This window comes from Branchiostoma floridae, chromosome 4, assembly GCF_000003815.2.
Source record: "Branchiostoma floridae strain S238N-H82 chromosome 4, Bfl_VNyyK, whole genome shotgun sequence".
Taxonomy (NCBI): Eukaryota; Metazoa; Chordata; class Leptocardii; order Amphioxiformes; family Branchiostomatidae; genus Branchiostoma; species Branchiostoma floridae.
Window position 1 is genome coordinate 21,524,213 of NC_049982.1, and position 18,822 is coordinate 21,543,034.

The 18,822-nt window shown below is 39.7% G+C and overlaps 2 protein-coding genes across 5 annotated transcripts; one reads left to right on the forward strand and one right to left on the reverse strand.

Annotated features, from left to right (window-relative positions):
• Positions 1-893: 893 nt before the first annotated feature.
• LOC118413810 (adenine phosphoribosyltransferase-like) lies at positions 894-5,115 on the reverse strand. Of its 3 annotated transcripts, none has more exons than XM_035817354.1 (6): positions 4,971-5,115; positions 3,292-3,446; positions 2,865-2,958; positions 2,610-2,756; positions 2,375-2,470; positions 894-1,927 (listed from the first exon to the last, which is right to left on the reverse strand). In XM_035817354.1, the coding sequence occupies exons 2-6, from the start codon at positions 3,400-3,402 to the stop codon at positions 1,779-1,781; spliced, it is 597 nt and encodes a 198-aa protein (XP_035673247.1). In that variant the 5' UTR covers positions 3,403-3,446; positions 4,971-5,115; the 3' UTR covers positions 894-1,778. The 3 variants fall into 3 exon arrangements, with proteins under 3 accessions (XP_035673247.1, XP_035673245.1, XP_035673246.1); XM_035817352.1 differs by lacking the exon at positions 4,971-5,115 and adding an exon at positions 4,091-4,269; XM_035817353.1 differs by lacking the exon at positions 4,971-5,115 and adding an exon at positions 3,862-4,034.
• Positions 4,575-15,612, forward strand: LOC118413805 (protein O-GlcNAcase-like). Of its 2 annotated transcripts, XM_035817344.1 has the most exons (15): positions 4,575-4,837; positions 6,309-6,360; positions 6,513-6,610; positions 6,882-7,012; positions 7,127-7,295; positions 7,398-7,496; positions 7,619-8,757; positions 9,036-9,210; positions 10,086-10,145; positions 11,747-11,832; positions 12,796-12,900; positions 13,151-13,242; positions 13,723-13,918; positions 14,222-14,387; positions 14,578-15,612. In XM_035817344.1, the coding sequence occupies exons 1-15, from the start codon at positions 4,768-4,770 to the stop codon at positions 14,712-14,714; spliced, it is 2,775 nt and encodes a 924-aa protein (XP_035673237.1). In that variant the 5' UTR covers positions 4,575-4,767; the 3' UTR covers positions 14,715-15,612. The 2 variants fall into 2 exon arrangements, with proteins under 2 accessions (XP_035673237.1, XP_035673238.1); XM_035817345.1 differs by lacking the exon at positions 10,086-10,145.
• Positions 15,613-18,822: the final 3,210 nt, after the last annotated feature.

Consider the following 18,822-nt stretch of genomic DNA (forward strand, 5'->3'; position numbering starts at 1 on the left):
GATTTTTGTAGATATAGTGGGCATTCGCTAAAAAGACCATCGAAAATCGTCAACTTTGATCTATTTCACTTCGGATCGATGGATTGACTTGAATCTCAGGATTAATGCATGGGAGCACAACGTGGACATATTCCAAGCAAACAAAAATGAGATTCGTGCAGCGCGGACTTCCCAAGAGTGGGCGTTTGTGGGAATTCGCTAAAAAGATCTAAAAAGACTATGCGGCGCGACCTGAGTACCGTGAAAACCATCAACTGCTTTCCCAGTGATTTTTGTATCAATATTCTAGATGGTAGGACTCCAAAGCCATGTGTACACAAGTATAGTACATGGCAAGAGCCCACAACACACCATACCCATTGAAATTAAGTAAGGGGAAAGCTGCTCAGTTTTTGTCACACCCTACCAACATATCACATATAAAGGACATAAAGACTAAGCTATTCAGCCGTTCTTATCTTGTAGTTGTACACAAATGCTACTGAAAATATGACCTTCTTGAATATTCCTTAAATATTTCATGTACTAGGTTATTAGTAAATTCTATAGCTTGTGTTGTCCATACAATGACTTTAATACATGTAGCATATGTAAGCTATGGTATGTGGAACATGAACAAATGCAAATAAGGACCTGTTTTGCATAATTCATTTAAGTGCTAAACGATAGGCATTTCATACTTGTGACATATGTTGATATATGTAAAGTTAGTGAAGGTATACCTAACTATGCATAGATTATGCAAATGTCATTTGCATGATCAAAATATTTCATGAAGGTATGAGGTCATCAAGCTCTTGTATTCAGTATTCAGTAACATATCATAAGTTTCCTTCTTCTCCAACAGAATTAATTCCATCATAGGAAGACAACAAAGAAGACAAACACTGAAGTAGTTTGAAAAGTATGTTTAATGAGTGTTATTCCAGCATCACATCTGTTGTATGAACTTGGCACATAATTGTTTCTTTTGTAGCTGCCATGCAATGAAGATATGCAGAGCCCTTGGATGCAGAGACACAAAAATGGACGCAATGCTGTTAAAAGACCTATAAGAGCACAAAGTGTTTGAGCAAGGAGCTTTCATCACTTAATAAATGCTCCTTGGTTTGAGAAGATGTAAACATCCTTTGGAGGATGGAAGAAAGTTCTTTTTAGAATAACAGACTGTTACATTACAAAACATGATAACACTTGCAACAACTTATTCCTTCTAAAACTGAAACATACATCTCTATCATAAATTAATACAAAATTACAGCACACTTACTTATTCCTAGAAAGTGCATGCAAATACAGAACTCATTTCGATAAAAAAAATGTTGATGATGGCCACCTGTTTTTTCAAATCAATTTACCTTGGATTCAAAAGAAAGATTACATTAACATACCGGTAATTATCAAATTGTTTTGCCAAAATTTCACCGTGAGGTCTACCTTTTCCTGTTACAGTCTATCATTTATAGTTAGAGTAGAGTAGAGTAGAGTTGAGTAGAGTAGACTTCTTTTGGAACTTATTGGTCAGACTACATTTAACAAGAATAGATCCATATTTGGTCTTCATGCAAATATATGTGTAGCACCTTGTTTGCCAAGCTTCATTCAAACTTTTTGGAAGGTGAGCTCTTCCACAATTTTTGAACACGAGCTGAAAACTGCATTCATAAAAATATCAACATTTCACCCAGTGAACAATCTTTATTCAAACAAAGGCTTTCACTGTATCATGCACACAGTCAGACCACAGTTAATCAACCTATGAATATCCTTTTCCCACATCACAAGGGTTTGTATGTCTTGAAGCTTTCCAGATTCTTGGCATTGACTTGATCTTGGATTTCCCTGGAAACCACACTGGACACACACTTGTACTTCTCCATAAGCCTCTTCCCTCCTTCTGTCTCTTCAATACAGACACAGGCAATTCCTACAGCAATGGAGAAAAATAGAATGAGGTAGATAAAGTGGGTATCACACATACCATATCCTCCTTAGTTATGCATTGACTGATTTAATTTAATTTGATTTATTCAGCTGTATGCTGACCCTATTTTTTTAGGACTGAAACAGAAAACACAACATTTTTGTCCTAGGCCCTTAGACAACATGGTGTATTCCATATCACCCAAGGAGGGCTGGGACTGAAGATGATGTGGAAATACTGGAATACATGTGTTGCATCTTATCTAAGTCATACCCAGAAAAAACCCCACATATTTCTTCTTCAATTTCTTGACAATACATAAGTGAAAATGATGATTTCTTAATCACTGAGAGAAAAAAACCCCACTAAAACCTAGTGCAGTTAGTGCAGCAAGAGTGCAACTATCATTTTTTTATCGACATGATTGTATATTTGTGTGTTCAACTGTACCTGCCACAATTCCCTGTTGTCTCTCAACCAACTCTACTGCAGCGCCCATGTTACCCCCAGTCTCTATCCACTGGTCCACGATCAGCACCTTTGTACCTGAGAGACATCATGCAGCCAATCAGTTTTGTGTCTCTTGCAAGCTTGTTTCAGAAAAAAATAAAGTTCTACCCAAATCTGAAACAAGCAATAATCCAATAGCAACTGAAACTTGAAGCAAAAGCTCTTTCAAAATTACCTGGCTTGAAGGCATCCTTTCGAATTTCCAAACGTTTTTCCTTCTTGGAATAGTCCTTGAATCTGACATCGTCCACGTCGACACACAGGTGGCCATACTTACGGATGGCAAGGAATCCTTTCTTCAGGTGGCAAGCTATAGCACCACCTGTTAACACGCACGAAAACTGCAGTCATTACAATTTGTCGAAGGACCCATTCATCAGCATATTGATAAGTTATGAAATAAAGATAACAAAACAATACAATGCCGTACCAAGGATAAAACCTGTAGCGTCTATCCCAGCGACCAGGTCTACTTCATCAGGCTTGAAGGCCTTTGTGAGGTCAGCTACACATTGTTGGAAAGCCTGCATTACACACACAGAATGCATTCTTATTCTTTCAAATATAATACATTGTGTTTATTGAAATTGATTATCATGAAGATCTAGTACCTTGATTGAACAAATCTAACTATACACAGAGTCAGAAGATATGTTTTCAATATGATTTGCCACTTCGTATTTTCATACGAAGTTCCCTTGAAAGTACCTCCCTGTCTGACATGTCTCACATGACTTGACGTTTAAACTGGGTCGAACCGTCCATCAACACAGCAGAGCGGTCTTCTGAAGACCGGAGGAGGAAAATTGTTTCTTTTAGAAGGAATAGCAGACTACAACTGGACTGTAATACATCACCTCAGCATTCCTGTACATGGCAGTGGGGTCCAACCAGCTGAACTCTGGTCCTTTTGTGTTGGGTGCCATCAGGGCCAGGTACCAATCGGGGTCTCTCTTGTCATTCGCCATAACGTCACACGTCGTGCAAACTTACAGGCAGGAAGAATAACAACCTTAAAAGCAACAATGTATTTTGTGAGCATAATCTCATTAGATTAAAGTGAAGATGGTGTGATGTTACTTATGTCTAAAGGCACATATGGATGCTGTGGTATCCTCCATTTTGATGTGGAGCTGCCCATCTTGAAAGTCAAGTTGACCTAAACCCCTCCTAAAATAACCCTGGCCCTATTGAGGTTTCTCTTCATCATTATAAAATAGTTAGTAATAGTTCAGCTCATGTAACGTTAGCTGTAACTTAATTATCTTACACAGCTATTTGTACACAACATTCACATGCATACTTTCATCACAATGATTACAATGACATATTCAGCATAAAATGTCATAAAATCAACTAATGTTATAATGATAATAATAATATCGGGTGTATTTTGCAGCCAGTAGGTCAAACAAGAAATTGTTCACCTTAAAAAAAAAAGACCAATACTTCTGATATTGGGCTGATAGACAAAGGGAAACATGTGTATCCAAGCCTCATGCTACACACTGGGGAAGAGTGAAATTCAGCTGTCCTGACCAGGGATATGAGGAAACCATATTGAAATCTGAGAGTGAGATGCAAGCAAAGGTCAATAAATTATGTTGTGAGCATATTTTCTAGCATTGCAAGAAAAGTCTAGGAGGAAAACACAACCTGAACTTGATTTTCAGTAGATCGTAACTGGGCTCTGTAACAGCAGAGTAACCATTTCCACAGACAAACAAATGAGTTGTTCTTTGGGTCAGACTTTGAACTCAAATCCGCCTTGCTGGTTGTGTTTTTGTTTACATTCTTTCTCTTGACGGGTCTGCACCAATCAGCAGTAATGTTACAAAGGTATCAAGGAACCTGTATGTTCCATTAAAGCACCTGTGATTGGTCAAGCTGTATAACAGGACCTTGATTGGCATGTAGAATATACCACTTTGAATAGAAGGGGAGCTTTAATACTATAATGTAAACGTATATGCCTTTTATTCGATAACCTTAATTCAATAGTTATCATAGAATATGAAGAGCTGTAAAGTAATGTGAATTCAAGTTTGTTTTGTTTTCAATATGGTCTTCCCGCTGTATTTATCATGACTAAGTTCCCTTAAAAGTACCTCCCTGTCGACGTGTCTCACATGACTTGTCTAAACTGGATCTAACCGCCCGCCCACCAACATAGCTGAGCGGACCAGAGAAGACTGGAGGAGGAGAAATTTGTTTCTTTTACAGTACAAATAGCAGGCTAAAGCTTGTCTCCACGGTCTATTTAACAGTGTACACCTAGAAGAACATCTAAGAAGTCTCTGTGTGGAGGCATCTACGGTGAAGACATCGTAGATATGCCACCAATGGCGAACGTGAACGGGAACGTTGTGTGCAGCAACCGCTTTCTCAGGGGTGTTGTGGAAGGTACGTGGAAAAGTGGAGAATATTTTCAGGAAATCGCACCGATGTTTCCTCAGAATCGACCAAATATTCCGATAATTATCACATAAATTGCATCCTGTACCTTTCTGGTACCATTTAGCCTTGTAATTCATACGTTTGTGCTGAGAATCCGGAGAGGAATGTTTCAGAATCCGGTTGCCCAAGTAGTCCTTTTTTCCGCCATATTGTGTCTCATCCATCTTGTCGAATTGACGTCTATGCAAATCGTGTCTGCGCGCTTGGGCCTAAGGGGCTAAATTATGGGCAGCAAATATGTTCGGGTGGCAGCAAATAATGTTTCCTCCTGGGCACATGCTACGTTGTTCTCCATCTAATGTAAGGCATTTTTTTTTCTAATTTGCGCTGATAGTTTCTGTTGAATAATTTTGACGGGAATGCTAATTACTATGAGGTTTAACTCCCCAACATTCGAAAACAGTATATGTATACATTTTATTTTAAAAAGATGAATTATTGATCTTATAATAACCAATTTAACTGTTAAACAGTTTTTGATTTTCTTGATATTATATCAGATCTTCTGTGATAAACAACTGTTAACAGATTATTCATCTAGAAGAGGCTGTACAATAATGGTGCTGACCATGAATAATCAGATAAAGGTCAGAAAGTCTATTATTGTGAACAAAAGCACCTTGTTGTGAAAAACTCAATCAATGATTTGATGAATGAAAGGCATCTTACAAGTTTTGCATCCAGCAAGAGAAAGGGGTCATGGGCTATGGCCAGATTTTCATGTACCTAATTCAAATACCAGCCAATCTTTGCCCGCACTGACAAAAACAAATACTCGTACTTCCCTAGAACCATTCTGCCATTTCTGGAGTGAAATGCTCTGCCAGGCACGTGGTAATTGCTTCCACTGTTGAGTCTTTCTGTGCCCGCCCTAACCCGGGACCTCAACTCAAAAACGTTGCCCCTTGCGGGGCTATTAGGGGGCATCTAAGGTGATGATGATGATATTGTTCAAATTGTGCCTCTAGTTGTTGCTAAAGTTGCATTGCCCAGGTAAATGCGAAGAGGATCTCAGACCTGGTTACCAGAGGCAGGAACCCAGAGGAACATTTGCATGTGGAACATAGCACCAAAAAATCCATAGAATAAATGCTTGCATAAGAAGAAAATATACCACTACTGACTGATCACCTTGCCGAGATGACGAGTGGGGAAAATAAAAGCAGGGGCAGTGTCAAGAAGTTATTGGTTCATGCAAAATTGCAACAGGAAGAGAGAAGAAAACACTATGAATTTCAATATATCTGGTGCCTAATGTGTTCATTTGGGTTTTCCCACTTCACATTATACTAGTCCCACATTTATTGGTGACTTGCCCCAAAATGGGGTGCATACTTAATTTGAGGTGTGTACTTAACTCTTAAGTTGAGAAAATCAAAATATGATATCAATAGTTAAAAGAAATTCCTTTCTGCAGGTTTTTATGGCAAGCCATGGACCACAGATCAGAGACGAGAGCTGTTCAGAAGGTGGGTATCTCATATAGAGGTTACTCTATGCATTGTTTGAATCTTTCTATTCTATTATATTGAATATTTTGAGTTGATGTGTTTCGTTTTGTTAGGTCACATTGGTACTTCATGAACATTTGCTGATACATTTTGTTGGTTTTCATTGTCAGGATGAACAAGATGGGACTAAACACATACCTGTATGCGCCCAAGGACGACTACAAACACAGAGCCTATTGGCGGGATCTTTACTCTGTAGAGGAAGCAGGTACATTTATTTCATTTTTTTTTTCATAACATAGTGTTTGCTTCTTTTTAGTGCCATAGTAAAATGTATATCGAGAATTGGCATTTTCAGCATTTCTGGTGCTTTAAATTTAATCACCATGTTGCCCTGAGGTGTATCATGTCTCCACCTTGCTTCTTCTTGGTTCTCCTATTCGTGAAAGATAAGCATCTCTTCCGTCTCAAGTGCTTTAATAAGTAGAGTTTAATAGGAAATTACCATTAAAGATATCTCACTCTCTCCTCTCCAACAGAACACCTTACAAGTCTGATAGCAGAAGCCAGTGAAAGTAGTGTGACTTTTGTTTATGCACTTTCACCTGGTCTGGACATCACCTTCTCCAGTGCAAAAGATGTTACCTTTCTCAAGAGGAAACTGGAACAGGTAAGAGCTACTCCTTTTTGATATTTGTAAATATTGTGTATCAAAAGAATCCTCGTAACTTTGTGTTAATTTTATTTCATATGTTTAAAGAATCTTGATTTCTATCATTCATAGGTTAGCCATTTTGGATGCAAGGCCTTTGCGCTGCTTTTTGATGACATAGAGACAGACATGTGCATTGCTGACAAGGAAGTGTTCCAGTCCTTCGCTCATGCACAAGTTTCTGTCACAAACGAAGTGTACCAGCACCTTGGACAACCAACATTCCTCTTCTGTCCAACAGGTGAGTTCAGATCTTGTCATTGACAGAGAGTAGTTTCAAATTTACTTTGTATCTTTCTCCCTTTCAAAGTTTATCTTGTAACTCATGAATTCTCTCCAATAGAATATTGTGAGTCCAGAGCAGTGCCAGACATCGAGACCTCACAATACCTCACAACTGTTGGCTCCAAGCTTCTCCCCGACATAGATGTCCTATGGACCGGTGAGTTGGTAGTTCAACTTGGTGCTTTCATTGTCTTTATCAAGGAAATAAGGTAATCTTTGGACCTGTATGTGCTTGGATAATGTGGAGGAGAGTTTGAAGCAATTGTTTCCTTACTGCAGGACCAAGGGTAGTATCGAAGATCATCAGTGTTGAACATATCCAGAAAGTGACCAAAACAATCAAGAGGCCTCCAGTTATTTGGGACAACATCCATGCCAACGACTATGACCACAAGCGCGTCTTCTTGGGACCATACGACGGTCGTTCCACTGCACTGATGCCACACTTGCACGGGGTCTTAACCAATCCAAACTGTGAGTTTGAGAGTAACTTCATGGCCCTCCACACGCTGGCGACTTGGAGCAAAAGCACAGTCGATGTGACCAAAAAGGAGGCAGAGGGTGGGGACAACAGTGCAGTCACCTCAGACATCAAACTGGAGACAGAGGGCGTCACGGAAGACTCCACTACAAAATCTGAAGGAGGATTATACAACAGAAATGCAGCTCTAAAACTGGCACTCAAGGACTGGCTGGAGGTGATCAAAACACCTAAGAGCGGTGGGATGGGCGTGATAAAAAGAAGTGGAAATGTCAGTGTCATAACAGACTCTGTCACAACAGTAAACACGTGCATGACCATGACGCCCACAACCACCAGCAGTTGCACTCAACCCGTGATGTGTCCAGTCAATACCCTGACTGGGGAGCCCATAGACATTCCAAAACTGCCATCCAGTCCTTCTACAGACTCTGCCTTCGACTCAACATCGGCCAGCTCAGAATCCAAGGACTCTGAGGAAGGGGAGGGTTTGGAGCCTATGGATATCTCCTCTTCACCTGCAGTCTCTTCTCCTCCCACATCAAGCCTGCTGTCATCTGAAAGTACATCATGTAAGCAAGTAGGGGGAGATGTTGGAAAGAAAGTTGAAGACACACAGCCTAGCACAAGCACCGCAATAGAGGGAAAGGTGCCTGAAACAGAGACGATGCAGGTTGACTATGAAGGGGTGGACATGAGTCCACCTAATCCTTTGGAAATGCAAACTGACACAGAAGAAATCAAATCAAGAATAAACCCCCTCTACACAGCACAACCTGTGACGTATGACGACTTGGCAATGTTGGTGGACTTGTTCTTTCTCCCGTTCGAGCATGGTCCATTTGGTGTCCACCTGATAGAGGAGTTTATCTGGCTGAAGACAAATTCCAGAATTGTGAGCAAGTGCAAGAGAACACTAAGGTCAACAGCTGAGGACGTAAGTAGCCTTCTGAAGACAAATTCATTGTTCTTTATATGTCCTAGATGCATGGAAAGTTATTACAGTAGACAAGTTCTAACTGCTAGCTGTTGATAATGCTGTGATATTGTGTACCTGTCAGTTTGGTGACAATGAAAAATGTTCGTCTCAACCCTCCAATCCAAGTAGACATTCTGAAACATCTTATGTAACATGTTTTGTACAGTGATGTTGGTCAAGGGTCCGGATTTTATTTCCAGTATTGTGTTACAGAATTTCTCATTGTGTTTTTGCAGGTGAAAGAATGGCATGAAAGATCAGAGAAGTATGACAAGAGCTGCCAAAGTGTGCTGGACATGGTCAACCGTCTGCTGAATGCACCCAACAGAGCTGCTGTCTACGAACTCTTCCCTTACATCTATGAACTGAAGGGCATAGTAGCCCTTCTGAAGTCTCTTGTCAAGTGGCTTGGTAGGCAGTGGCTGTGATTATGTTTTCTTGCTTGCAAACAGGCTGGCTTCATTTCTGTTTTTGGCAACACACAAAACAGGAATCTTCCATCATAGAAAAGCCGCTAAAAGAAAAAGCTAGGTGCTTGAATTCTGCCAACTTGTTGTTTGTTCACAAGAAGTTAACATAACTTGCAGTAATTTTTTGAGAAAATAAAAGCTTTTCTTTTTATAGATCTTTCCTTAAGCTTTTTTCTGAAAGCCAGCCTATTTTCCAATGTTAACAGTGTCAATTGTGCTGAAAAGCATTTGCAGTGTGCACTGTTCATGTTGCAATCTATAACTTCCCTTGCTGCGCGTATTCTCTGTTGGTTACACTCCAGGCAGGACCTCAGATCACTCTTTCAGTGGGCATCTTTTATCCAAGTCTTCACTCTCATCTTCGAAAAAATACAGTACTGCTCATATCCGTAGGTAGTCATCATTGCACAAAAGGCTTTTATCATTGGTGTTTTGAAGAAGAAAAGACTGGACAAAATCTGTCTGAAAAGAGTGTATTTCAGTCATGCCTCGAGGGTATTCCCATGTCTGTACTGATTGTGTGCCTATTGTCAGGGTGTTACTTTGCCCAGTTGCATTACAACACTGCAAGTGTTTTTTGGCAAGTCTAGTATGATGCTGGGTTGAAATTGTCTGGATAATATCCAAAGATAGCAAAGAAATCATGGCCAAAATGAGTCAGTATATCTGGCTGATCACTATGTCTTTCTGGATGCATTGATTCAGACTATCCCTGCATTAATACTAGATGTCAAACTGCCTTTCCTCCACAGGACATGGCACATTCCCATACCCCTTTACTAATGCCTTATTCCATTTTCTGTCCTGTGTAAACAGCAGGTGGACGTGACGTTACCAGCAACTTCACCCACATGATTCGCTGGGGAGGATGCACATGTATGAAGGCTTCCACGTTGTCTAAACATTGTTTTTAGGTCACAAGTCATGGATATCCGTCTATTTTTGGAGAGTGAATTTGAAGTTTAACGATCGGTCGGTAGGTGTCTGAGGTAGTGTCCAGGGACAGGGAAGTCACATTCTCACACCACGTCTCCCAGGAAGGGATTCTGTATATATACATATATAATAATCTCACTACTTTCCCAGGCAGCACAAGGGCTCAATGTGCTGTTTTTATTCCATTTCAGGTCATTTATTAAAAATTTTATTCTGGGCATGTGATCTTGTATTTGAGACGGGTCTTTTCTGACCGCTGTTTGAGTGGCTGCTTTCTTCATGCTGCATTTGTCTCCTGTTATGATGTGAAATGTATTATTTTACTGGCCAAAATGTCAGTTGTCGTGAAGAGTTAAATTGTTCCTGCTTTTTGGTTGGTGCTGAACAGACATTTGGTAGTTGGAAGAAGCCATTTCCAGCTGATGAAAATCCTGTTTTACCTGCAGGATCACATGCAATACAAGCATAAGTTTACATTATTTTCCAGACTTCCAAGACTTAACAGGCAAGCCTTTCTGTCCCGTGGAATAACCCAGAGACCAGCATTCAGTAGCATACTAAAATAGTAAACTTATTGAAAGGAACATTTGTGTACAGTCTGATGATGTTAAAAAGCTGGTATGGATTCTGGACTCTGGAGTTCCTTAGGGACAGAACCCTTTCAGGCTCTGCATAAACAGAAATTGTTGCCTGGATTTTTATTCTCTTTCACAAGTGCATTGTGGTTGGGTTATGACAATAAAGAAATGGACCCATGCAACAGTGTCAGGAGCTCCAACATATGCTTTGGAGTGATAGCATTTTACATAGGATGTTCCTTGCAAAGAAATCTATCAGAAACCTGTGTCAATGACATCTGCAGTCTTTGGTTGTCTAGGCAGAGCTATAGCTGTACTGGTTCTGACTGATGCCACAAGACCCGTGCAGAATGTGTGTGCCAAAAATAGGTATATGTGGACATGTGGCATCCTATGTGTGAACTGACCTAGCACTGTCTCCATTTCTAGAAATAGCCCAACCAATGCTTACTGGGCAAAAATTGTCAATTCTTGACAGGAACCAGCTTTGTGCAAACATGTGACTTTCCTGCCCTGGGGTAGAGTTTGGCTGTTTGCCTTGAGCTCCCAAAGTTAGAAGTCGTGAAGTGCAAACATGAAAAGTAAAAAGAGGCCAAGCACACCAATTTTGAAGTATTGTGCACATATAAAAGACTTGTGAATCACATTTTGTTTACAAAGGGCAAACAGCTGGTGCATGGCATTACTTATTTTATTAACCTATAGAGGTATAAGAGAACAAAACAAACTAATACATGTATATCATGATGGAAATGAGCAATGCAGACAAGGACGGATATAATTTTATTTTCTCTTAAACCATTGATACAAAAAAGTCAGTATTGTTTAATGCGTAAGAAAAGTAAGTGAAATTTGCCGTGTTGTAGTCAAGGCTGCATTGCTCATGCTATGTGGGAACAGTGGTCTTGTGCTCAAGTCACCATGTATGAACTTACAATTTTCCTTCCCATCATTTCCTATTAGGGAGTAATAGAGGTTATAAGGATGCCTTTTTGACTGGCAAAGAAGAGCCATGGGTGTTCCGAGGAGGTCTGACAGGCGAATTACAGGTATTGGCTCCAAGAAGCCCCTTGAAATTGAGAAATTGATACCTTCTTTTTGTGGAAATTGACCTTTTTGTTCTAACAGGCAAAGTTGCTCATCTATGACACTGCAAGCTCCTGTGAGCCATTGCTGCGGCGCTGTTGACTTGAAATGTGTTCACAAAGGTGCAGGTCTTCCCACACCAGTGAAACATGAAGGCAGTTTTCATTTGTTATAAATGCAAGTACAAGGGAAAGAAATCTACTTATTGTAGCATCTTGCTCTGCTAAGGCAAAGTTGCTTGAAGCCTTCATGATTTAGATGTTGATGGGAGACATGTGCACACTTTGTGAAAACTATGTTCACTGAGAAAGAAAGAAACAACTGTGTAGACTGGGTTTCAGTCATTTGGGACAGCCTGATTCTGTGCCAGGACTGCGTGCTGTGTGGACTAGATATGCAGACAAAGTAAACAGGAGTTTCTTTCTATCTTTGTGAGAGGTTGGCCCTGTTCTGCATTCATCAGCCAGCGGTTGATGTGAACTCAATGTGATGAGTGTATGGTCATAAGAATGCTGTCGAAACATGATTCAAGAAATTTGTTGATTTAATCAAATACTGAGTTGATAAACATGCAAATGATATGAATAAAACTATCAAAGGATATGAATATAGCAGCATTCTTGTATAACCAGACGACTTGTCAGTACTAATTTCTTTGGCAAGCGAGCAGGAGTTTTTTTTCTCTGTGGTTAAAGGGAAAGATTTTAAAGTGGAATTTGTTACTGTGATGCCATTCCGAAAAGAAAAGAACTTTTCGTCTTTGCTTTGCATGTCCGCGCTTAAAGGACTAAAGCAAAGACAAATCAACCTTATTAACCACAGGGGAATTTCATTGCAGTGTCATTATTAAACTTTTTTGTGTTCTCCCACAGCAAACATCTGTTTTGCGTTACTAATCTAGTATTCTGAATGTTCCTTTCCTACAGAGATTATTGCCCATCGATGGTGCAGGGGACTTGTTCCACCAGAGAGCACCGGACTCACCTCAGTCCTCTATCTACATCATACGCCCATATTTGCATCCTGATCAGGTATGCATGGACACCATTTTAAGTTGGTCATGTCTAGAATTGTGCTTGTCCTTAACCTTAGCTAAATTCTCCCTGCGGCCTAACCCTGTAAGAATTAGTAATGCTGTAGGTTAAGCAAACTATGGATGCTGTACAACATGTATTTTGCCTAGAATGGTACTTACAAAGCACAGTTGTATTTTTTACTTCCCCCTAATTGTTAGTTACGAGGGTACAATACTTAACCGAGGTATTGCACATGTGTTTGCAGGACGACGTGTATGAGGTCTGCAGAAAAACTTGTGATGACGGCCTGGATGGAACAGACGTGTTTCCAGATCATCCGGCCCTCATTGGAGACAAGTATGTAATGCATTGTTTATGTAATGGGGACACATGTAGGAATCACTTTTCGATTTGTAAGGTATGACAGGCCAGCTACATATTGAAGCAGTGCTATTCTCCAAGCAGAGGTTGAATCACGCAGATAGAGTAGTAGTCGAAAAAATTACACAAGCGCTCTTCCTACGTAGTAGTAGGAAGAGCGCTTGTGTATTTTTTTCGACTACTACTACTATATCTGCGCGATTCAACCTCTGCTTGGAGAGTAAAGCAGTGCTACAGCAGTTTGACAAAGAAGTGTCTACAGTAATGCATGCCCAGATAGTGTTGCTTATATAGAGTGAAAAAGTGTTCAAATTACATAGTACACAGACATTGGGAAGACATCTAAAATATGTGAGACATCTAAAAGCTTGTAGCTTCTATAGACAAAGTGTGGAAAGAGAGTGAGCAGTCCAGATAAGCTAATTGAGCCCAACCTTCTGCTTGCCCTCTTCACAGACTAGTGGGATCATTCCTGACCCTGAGCTCTGAGTTCTGCTTCGTGGCTCTGGACGCCAGTGAGAAGGTGTGTGGTTATGTTGTGGCAGCCCTGGACGCAAAGGACTTCTACAAGAAGTTTGAGGTGGCCTGGTTGACTGATCTTTGCAACAAGTACCCAAAACCCACGGCAAAAGGGAATCTGTCCCCTGCTGAGGTATGTGTACTGCGTCAACATCCTTACAATTTAAATACTTGCTTATCTGTCCTTCTATTATATTGTACAGGACATTATCCTTATCCCTTACTGTAGCCTTAAGCATTAGTAAAAGCCCACTGATGGGTTTCGTGATAACCTTGTCAAGAACTGTGTCAGGTTCTTTGAATTGCTTTAGGCGTGGCTGTCCATAAAATGGGATTGACAGCTGAAGGACTAAATTCCCTACCAGTACTACTTGCAGTAGTGTGCAAATCAGGGTTCAGAATACTTGAATTAATGTTTATTTTTAAAATTTTGCAGGAGATCATCAACAGTTTCCATAACTACAAGGTGTACCTGCCTCCAAACCTGTACAAGAGGTTCCCATCCTTGCTGAGGATGAGTGTGCTACCTCAGTTCCTAATGGATGACCCTGGTGTGGCCAAGAACATGATGGCTTGTCTGTTTGCTGCACTGAAGGCAAATGGTATGTAAATTCTTTAAGCTCTAATGTACATTCCTACAGTAAATACCTGCCTTTAGGTATTTCTTTATGCTTATTCAGTTGCTGAATCTACATTTTGAAATATTTGGCTAAATTAGGAATATGCATTTTACCAGTATTTGTGTGAGTGGGGAAGAAGCACAATAACTAATTTCTTACTGTCTTGTCTCAGGGTCCAGTGGTGTGTACTGTGAAGTCAACATTGGAGACAAACGCATGCTGGAATTTTACACAAAGATGGGCTTCTTCGACGTCCCCATGCTGGACGAATACTCCGAGGAAGTTCTCATCCTTGGCAGGTCCTTCTAGCACCTTGTGACGAGGCAAACCATGCCGCGTCATCTTCGCGAAGCGAACAACTTCAAATATTCCTTCTGACTTTCTGTACTTTTTTCAGTTACTTTACCATCATTTGTTTAGTCAATAAAGTTTAAGATATGGCAGATGTGAGGAAGAGGGGTTCATATGTTGCTCATTCCCAGTGACATTTGGACACAATACCTTAAATGAAGGTATCACGATGAGGTGGCCCTTAAATCCCTAAGGAAGAGAATGTTGTGATGGTTTTCCATTGACAGCTTGACTTGCCCTGTAAGGGAAACCCATAGAAGTACACATAAGAATAATGTCAGCTGTATTCTATCGTCTTCTTAGAGACAGGCATGATTGATAGTTGTGTCTTTTCCTTGTCACGTTGGTCAAACTTGTGCTATTTTGTGCTTATTCTGGACCATTGTGCTCACACCATTGTAGTTGCTGAACTCACATTGCCATGATTGCTTGCTTTCTCTGACATCAATGTAGTGCTCTAGTTTGAAGAGCTAGTGTCAACATAGTCTTGGTTTTCCACTATGGTTACAGAAATAATATTGCAGTATCCTTTGCATTGAATTGCTTCACCTTTTTCTGTATTGTTCACACAATGGTTCTATTCAGTACACTTACTTTTCTGTTATTTCAGTTGTGGAAATTTTCCCAAAGGCCAATTATTAAATACTTGAATGTGAGTAATATCAGAGGATTATCCTGCACTGATCCCAGATAAGTATTATTTCAATGAAGGCAATATATGTTGATAATCTGAAATGTTGTGACCTGAAGAATATTCGAAAGGTTTTGATGTGCAGAAGTAAAATCTATTCTTTGCCATGCAAAGATGTTACATTTTATTTGGTTTTCACCAATAAAAATGCAATGAAAGTGGCAATCTTTGTGTGTTTCAGTTACTGTTTTAATTTGGTGTGAATGTCTTCATCTTCTCTTCCAGCTAAGGAAAGTGGCCTGAAGTAGACAGTTTGTCTGGGTGTTTTACATTGAAATGTTTAAATTAGCATAATGTTGTAAACACTTTAGGATCTGAAAACAATCTAACATGTCTTATTGTTTTTAAAAAGAAAGTATCTACTGAATCCCAAACACAATTTGCAGAACGTCAAATTTGGTTAAAGCGAGCCTGTAACGGTGTAACCATACATGAGTTACATACAATTAGCCTCTACCAGGCTCCGTGGATAGGTGATCTAATTGTAGATATACACCCTTGCAACTGATAAAGATCTGTGATGAGTACAGTCTGACAGAGAACGAGGACTTTCGATCGGCATCCATCTGCTTTCGCGTTGGTCCTGAAGGTGAGGAAATGTACTCTCCTGGCCGGCTAACTCCCCTAGCATACTAGTATACTATAGACAGTCAAATTTCTACAATTAGATCAGCCTGGTAGAGGTAGAGGCTCAGATACAAAAAGAAAAATTACTGGACTTCTTTTAATCGATCATTTGTTTTATTGTAATACATCTGGGGTATTTACAGCCAATAGGTACCCAATTCTTTAATGATGAGGCTCAAGGCACCTCCAACTTGGGGCCCCGTTTTACGAAATGCTAACGTTAAATTTTAGCAACATTTTTAACCTGGACTGAAGAATTAGCCTAGTCCCAGAGAAAAACTTCCAAGAGACAGTGAGCCTGTTTTGTGGATTTGGCCGGAACTAATATTTGTTTCTCTGTTGTGATCTGATGTCTGAATGTTTGACTACCATCAATAAAATCTACTGGTAACGTTACCCACGTCCTTGCCACAACCAAGGAGGTTTAAACCTCCTTGCCACAACATCATAGATCAGACTTCGGAAACAGTGCCGTCTAGTGGCGCTGATGGTATTGCAGATCAGCTTAGATGAGTCCATTCTCTTGGTCTGTTCCGTATTATCTTAAAAAAAGAACAATTTGAGCCTGTTAAAGTTGACTCAGCTATTAAAGGCTATAATTGTTTAAAGAAATAGTAGTTTTTATGTTTGAAAAATCTGACCACAAAATGTTGGACGCAAGTAAAACGAACAAAGAAAAAGATAGCCTCTCTGAAGGAAAAATGGAAGCGTCCAGAATCAACATGGCAGCCTTTTTTGACAAGACACTTGAGAAGTGTTTTCTTGTAAGCAGCTAGACGTGCAAAGCAGTTCTGAACAATGGCTAAATCAAGCCTCCGACAAGCGAAGGATACAAATGGATCCAGTGAAGCCGTAGAAACACACAAATTTTGTCTGGACTGGTTGAAAAAACGGGAACTTGGGCTGAGGCCAGGGTGCGAGGCCAGCCGTGCTCAGAGTGATTTTATAGGGAGGGTTTATCCAACATTACAGCGGAGAAACTGGCCTGGAGCTCCTATTGTGGAGGAGAGCATGAGACCACACACGCACGGAGCCGTCTTCAACCTGGAGTTCTCTCCAGATGGGTAAGGAAGGCTTCTATAATTTGTAATAAAACAAAGGATGTATGCATATGAAGTTCACATGCCCATGCCATGTGCTAGTCAAAATTATAGACAAGAATACCATATTTTTAATACGCTATCATTAACAACCATACCACATCGCATAGATAAATCACAGTTCAGCTGGTAAATCTTGGAAACTTATCACAGGAAAAAATGTGATTCATAATGATATGCTGGTTGAAATCGTGGATACTAGTTGTATGAAACAGGAACTACACATGCTAGCACAAAACGTTCAGTCAGGGATTACTAGTAAACTGTACATGCGCAGCAAGATGCATTTTGGGTGGTGTGTCGATGTTGAAGGCCACAGAAACAGGAAAAAAATCAGGACATACATAGTATGGTCTAGATAGGAACTGTTTACATGTCACATGCATTTGCTACACATGCATGTACATTATAAAGTATGGAGGTATGTTGGCAATTTAGGAGGCCTGGCAACAGTAAATCTAGGTAGTCCGGGCATGCTTTATTGCATTTTCCAAATGCATTGTATGGCAAAACAATTTGGTGAACACAAAGGTTGTATGAGGAATTGTCGTTGTGAACATTCACACAAAACCGGGTATTCTGTTATGACTTTTGTGAAATTTGGTATTTGAGTATGAAATAGAGTCCATTCCAAGACACCATGCGGATGTTTGTTGCCATTTTTTAGAATTGATTTTAAAGTTTTGTAATAATATGTCTAGGACATTTTACTCTTCAGAAATATTTTTAACACTGTTTCAACTTTATAAATATTTCTCTGGTCCTGTAAAACTTTGGAAATATTCATGGTGTGGAATTGGATACTTCTAATGGTTTCTAAATAATGATAACAGCATTCTACCATTATTTACCATTTTCTACCATTTTCTACCATTTTTTGTAAATGGTTCAGTGGGATGGGAAGATAGCAATTCACACATCCTTGCAAAATATGGTTGGGTGCCATGCAACAATGGCGCACCACAAAGGATCCACCAGTGCCCAGCAGTGAAATCTAAAAATATACAGATGCAACAATAGGGCTTACTTTTATGGGGGCAATAAACTAATTTTACCATTTGGCAAGGTTTACAAATATTTGTAAATATTTGTAAATGTGAAATAATCACACAGGGGTTTCACAATTATTCTAAATAAAGATATTTTTGTACAGTTACTTTCAAAATGTTTCTAAAATATTCAAAGGAATTCAAATAGATGAGTATTTTCTTAGTCAATTTTTTGAAAAGAATTTAATTATTGTGGCTGAGATATTCTTTTATTCAAAATAATCCAGACTAATTATAAATATTGTTTAAAAACCCTCATGGTGTCTTGGAATGGACTCTACAATTTGTCACAATGAATTAGGGATAACAAATACTCTTATGTTTCACAAATGATTTTCCGACAATGCTTGAAGCATTGAATTAGATCAGATTGATGAAAGGTGAATGAAAATAGCGCACAACCCCTCAATGCAGGCCCTCTATGAAGTATGGTTACCGTAGTGATTATACCAGAGGACTGAATGTGTACACTTAAATATGTGTTGTAAGCCACACAAAAGGTGTCACCAGTTCAGGCCTTACTTGACACTTCTGGGGTTGAACCAAATTTGTTCACACACCCGGCTGCTTTTCTGACTGTAAGAAGGTGCTTGCTGCAG

Excerpts from the sequence above, each read along its gene's own strand:
- LOC118413805 (XM_035817344.1), top strand. The coding sequence starts at position 4,768 with ATGCCACCAATGGCGAACGTGAACGGGAACGTTGTGTGCAGCAACCGC. Across the intron at positions 6,361-6,512 it reads AGACGAGAGCTGTTCAGAAG|GATGAACAAGATGGGACTAA; the intron begins GTGGGTATCTCA and ends TTTCATTGTCAG. Across the intron at positions 13,919-14,221 it reads GGAATCTGTCCCCTGCTGAG|GAGATCATCAACAGTTTCCA; the intron begins GTATGTGTACTG and ends AAAATTTTGCAG.
- LOC118413810 (XM_035817354.1), bottom strand. The coding sequence starts at position 3,402 with ATGGCGAATGACAAGAGAGACCCCGATTGGTACCTGGCCCTGATGGCA. Across the intron at positions 2,959-3,291 it reads CCATGTACAGGAATGCTGAG|GCTTTCCAACAATGTGTAGC; the intron begins GTGATGTATTAC and ends TGTGTAATGCAG. Across the intron at positions 2,757-2,864 it reads CGCTACAGGTTTTATCCTTG|GTGGTGCTATAGCTTGCCAC; the intron begins GTACGGCATTGT and ends GCGTGTTAACAG.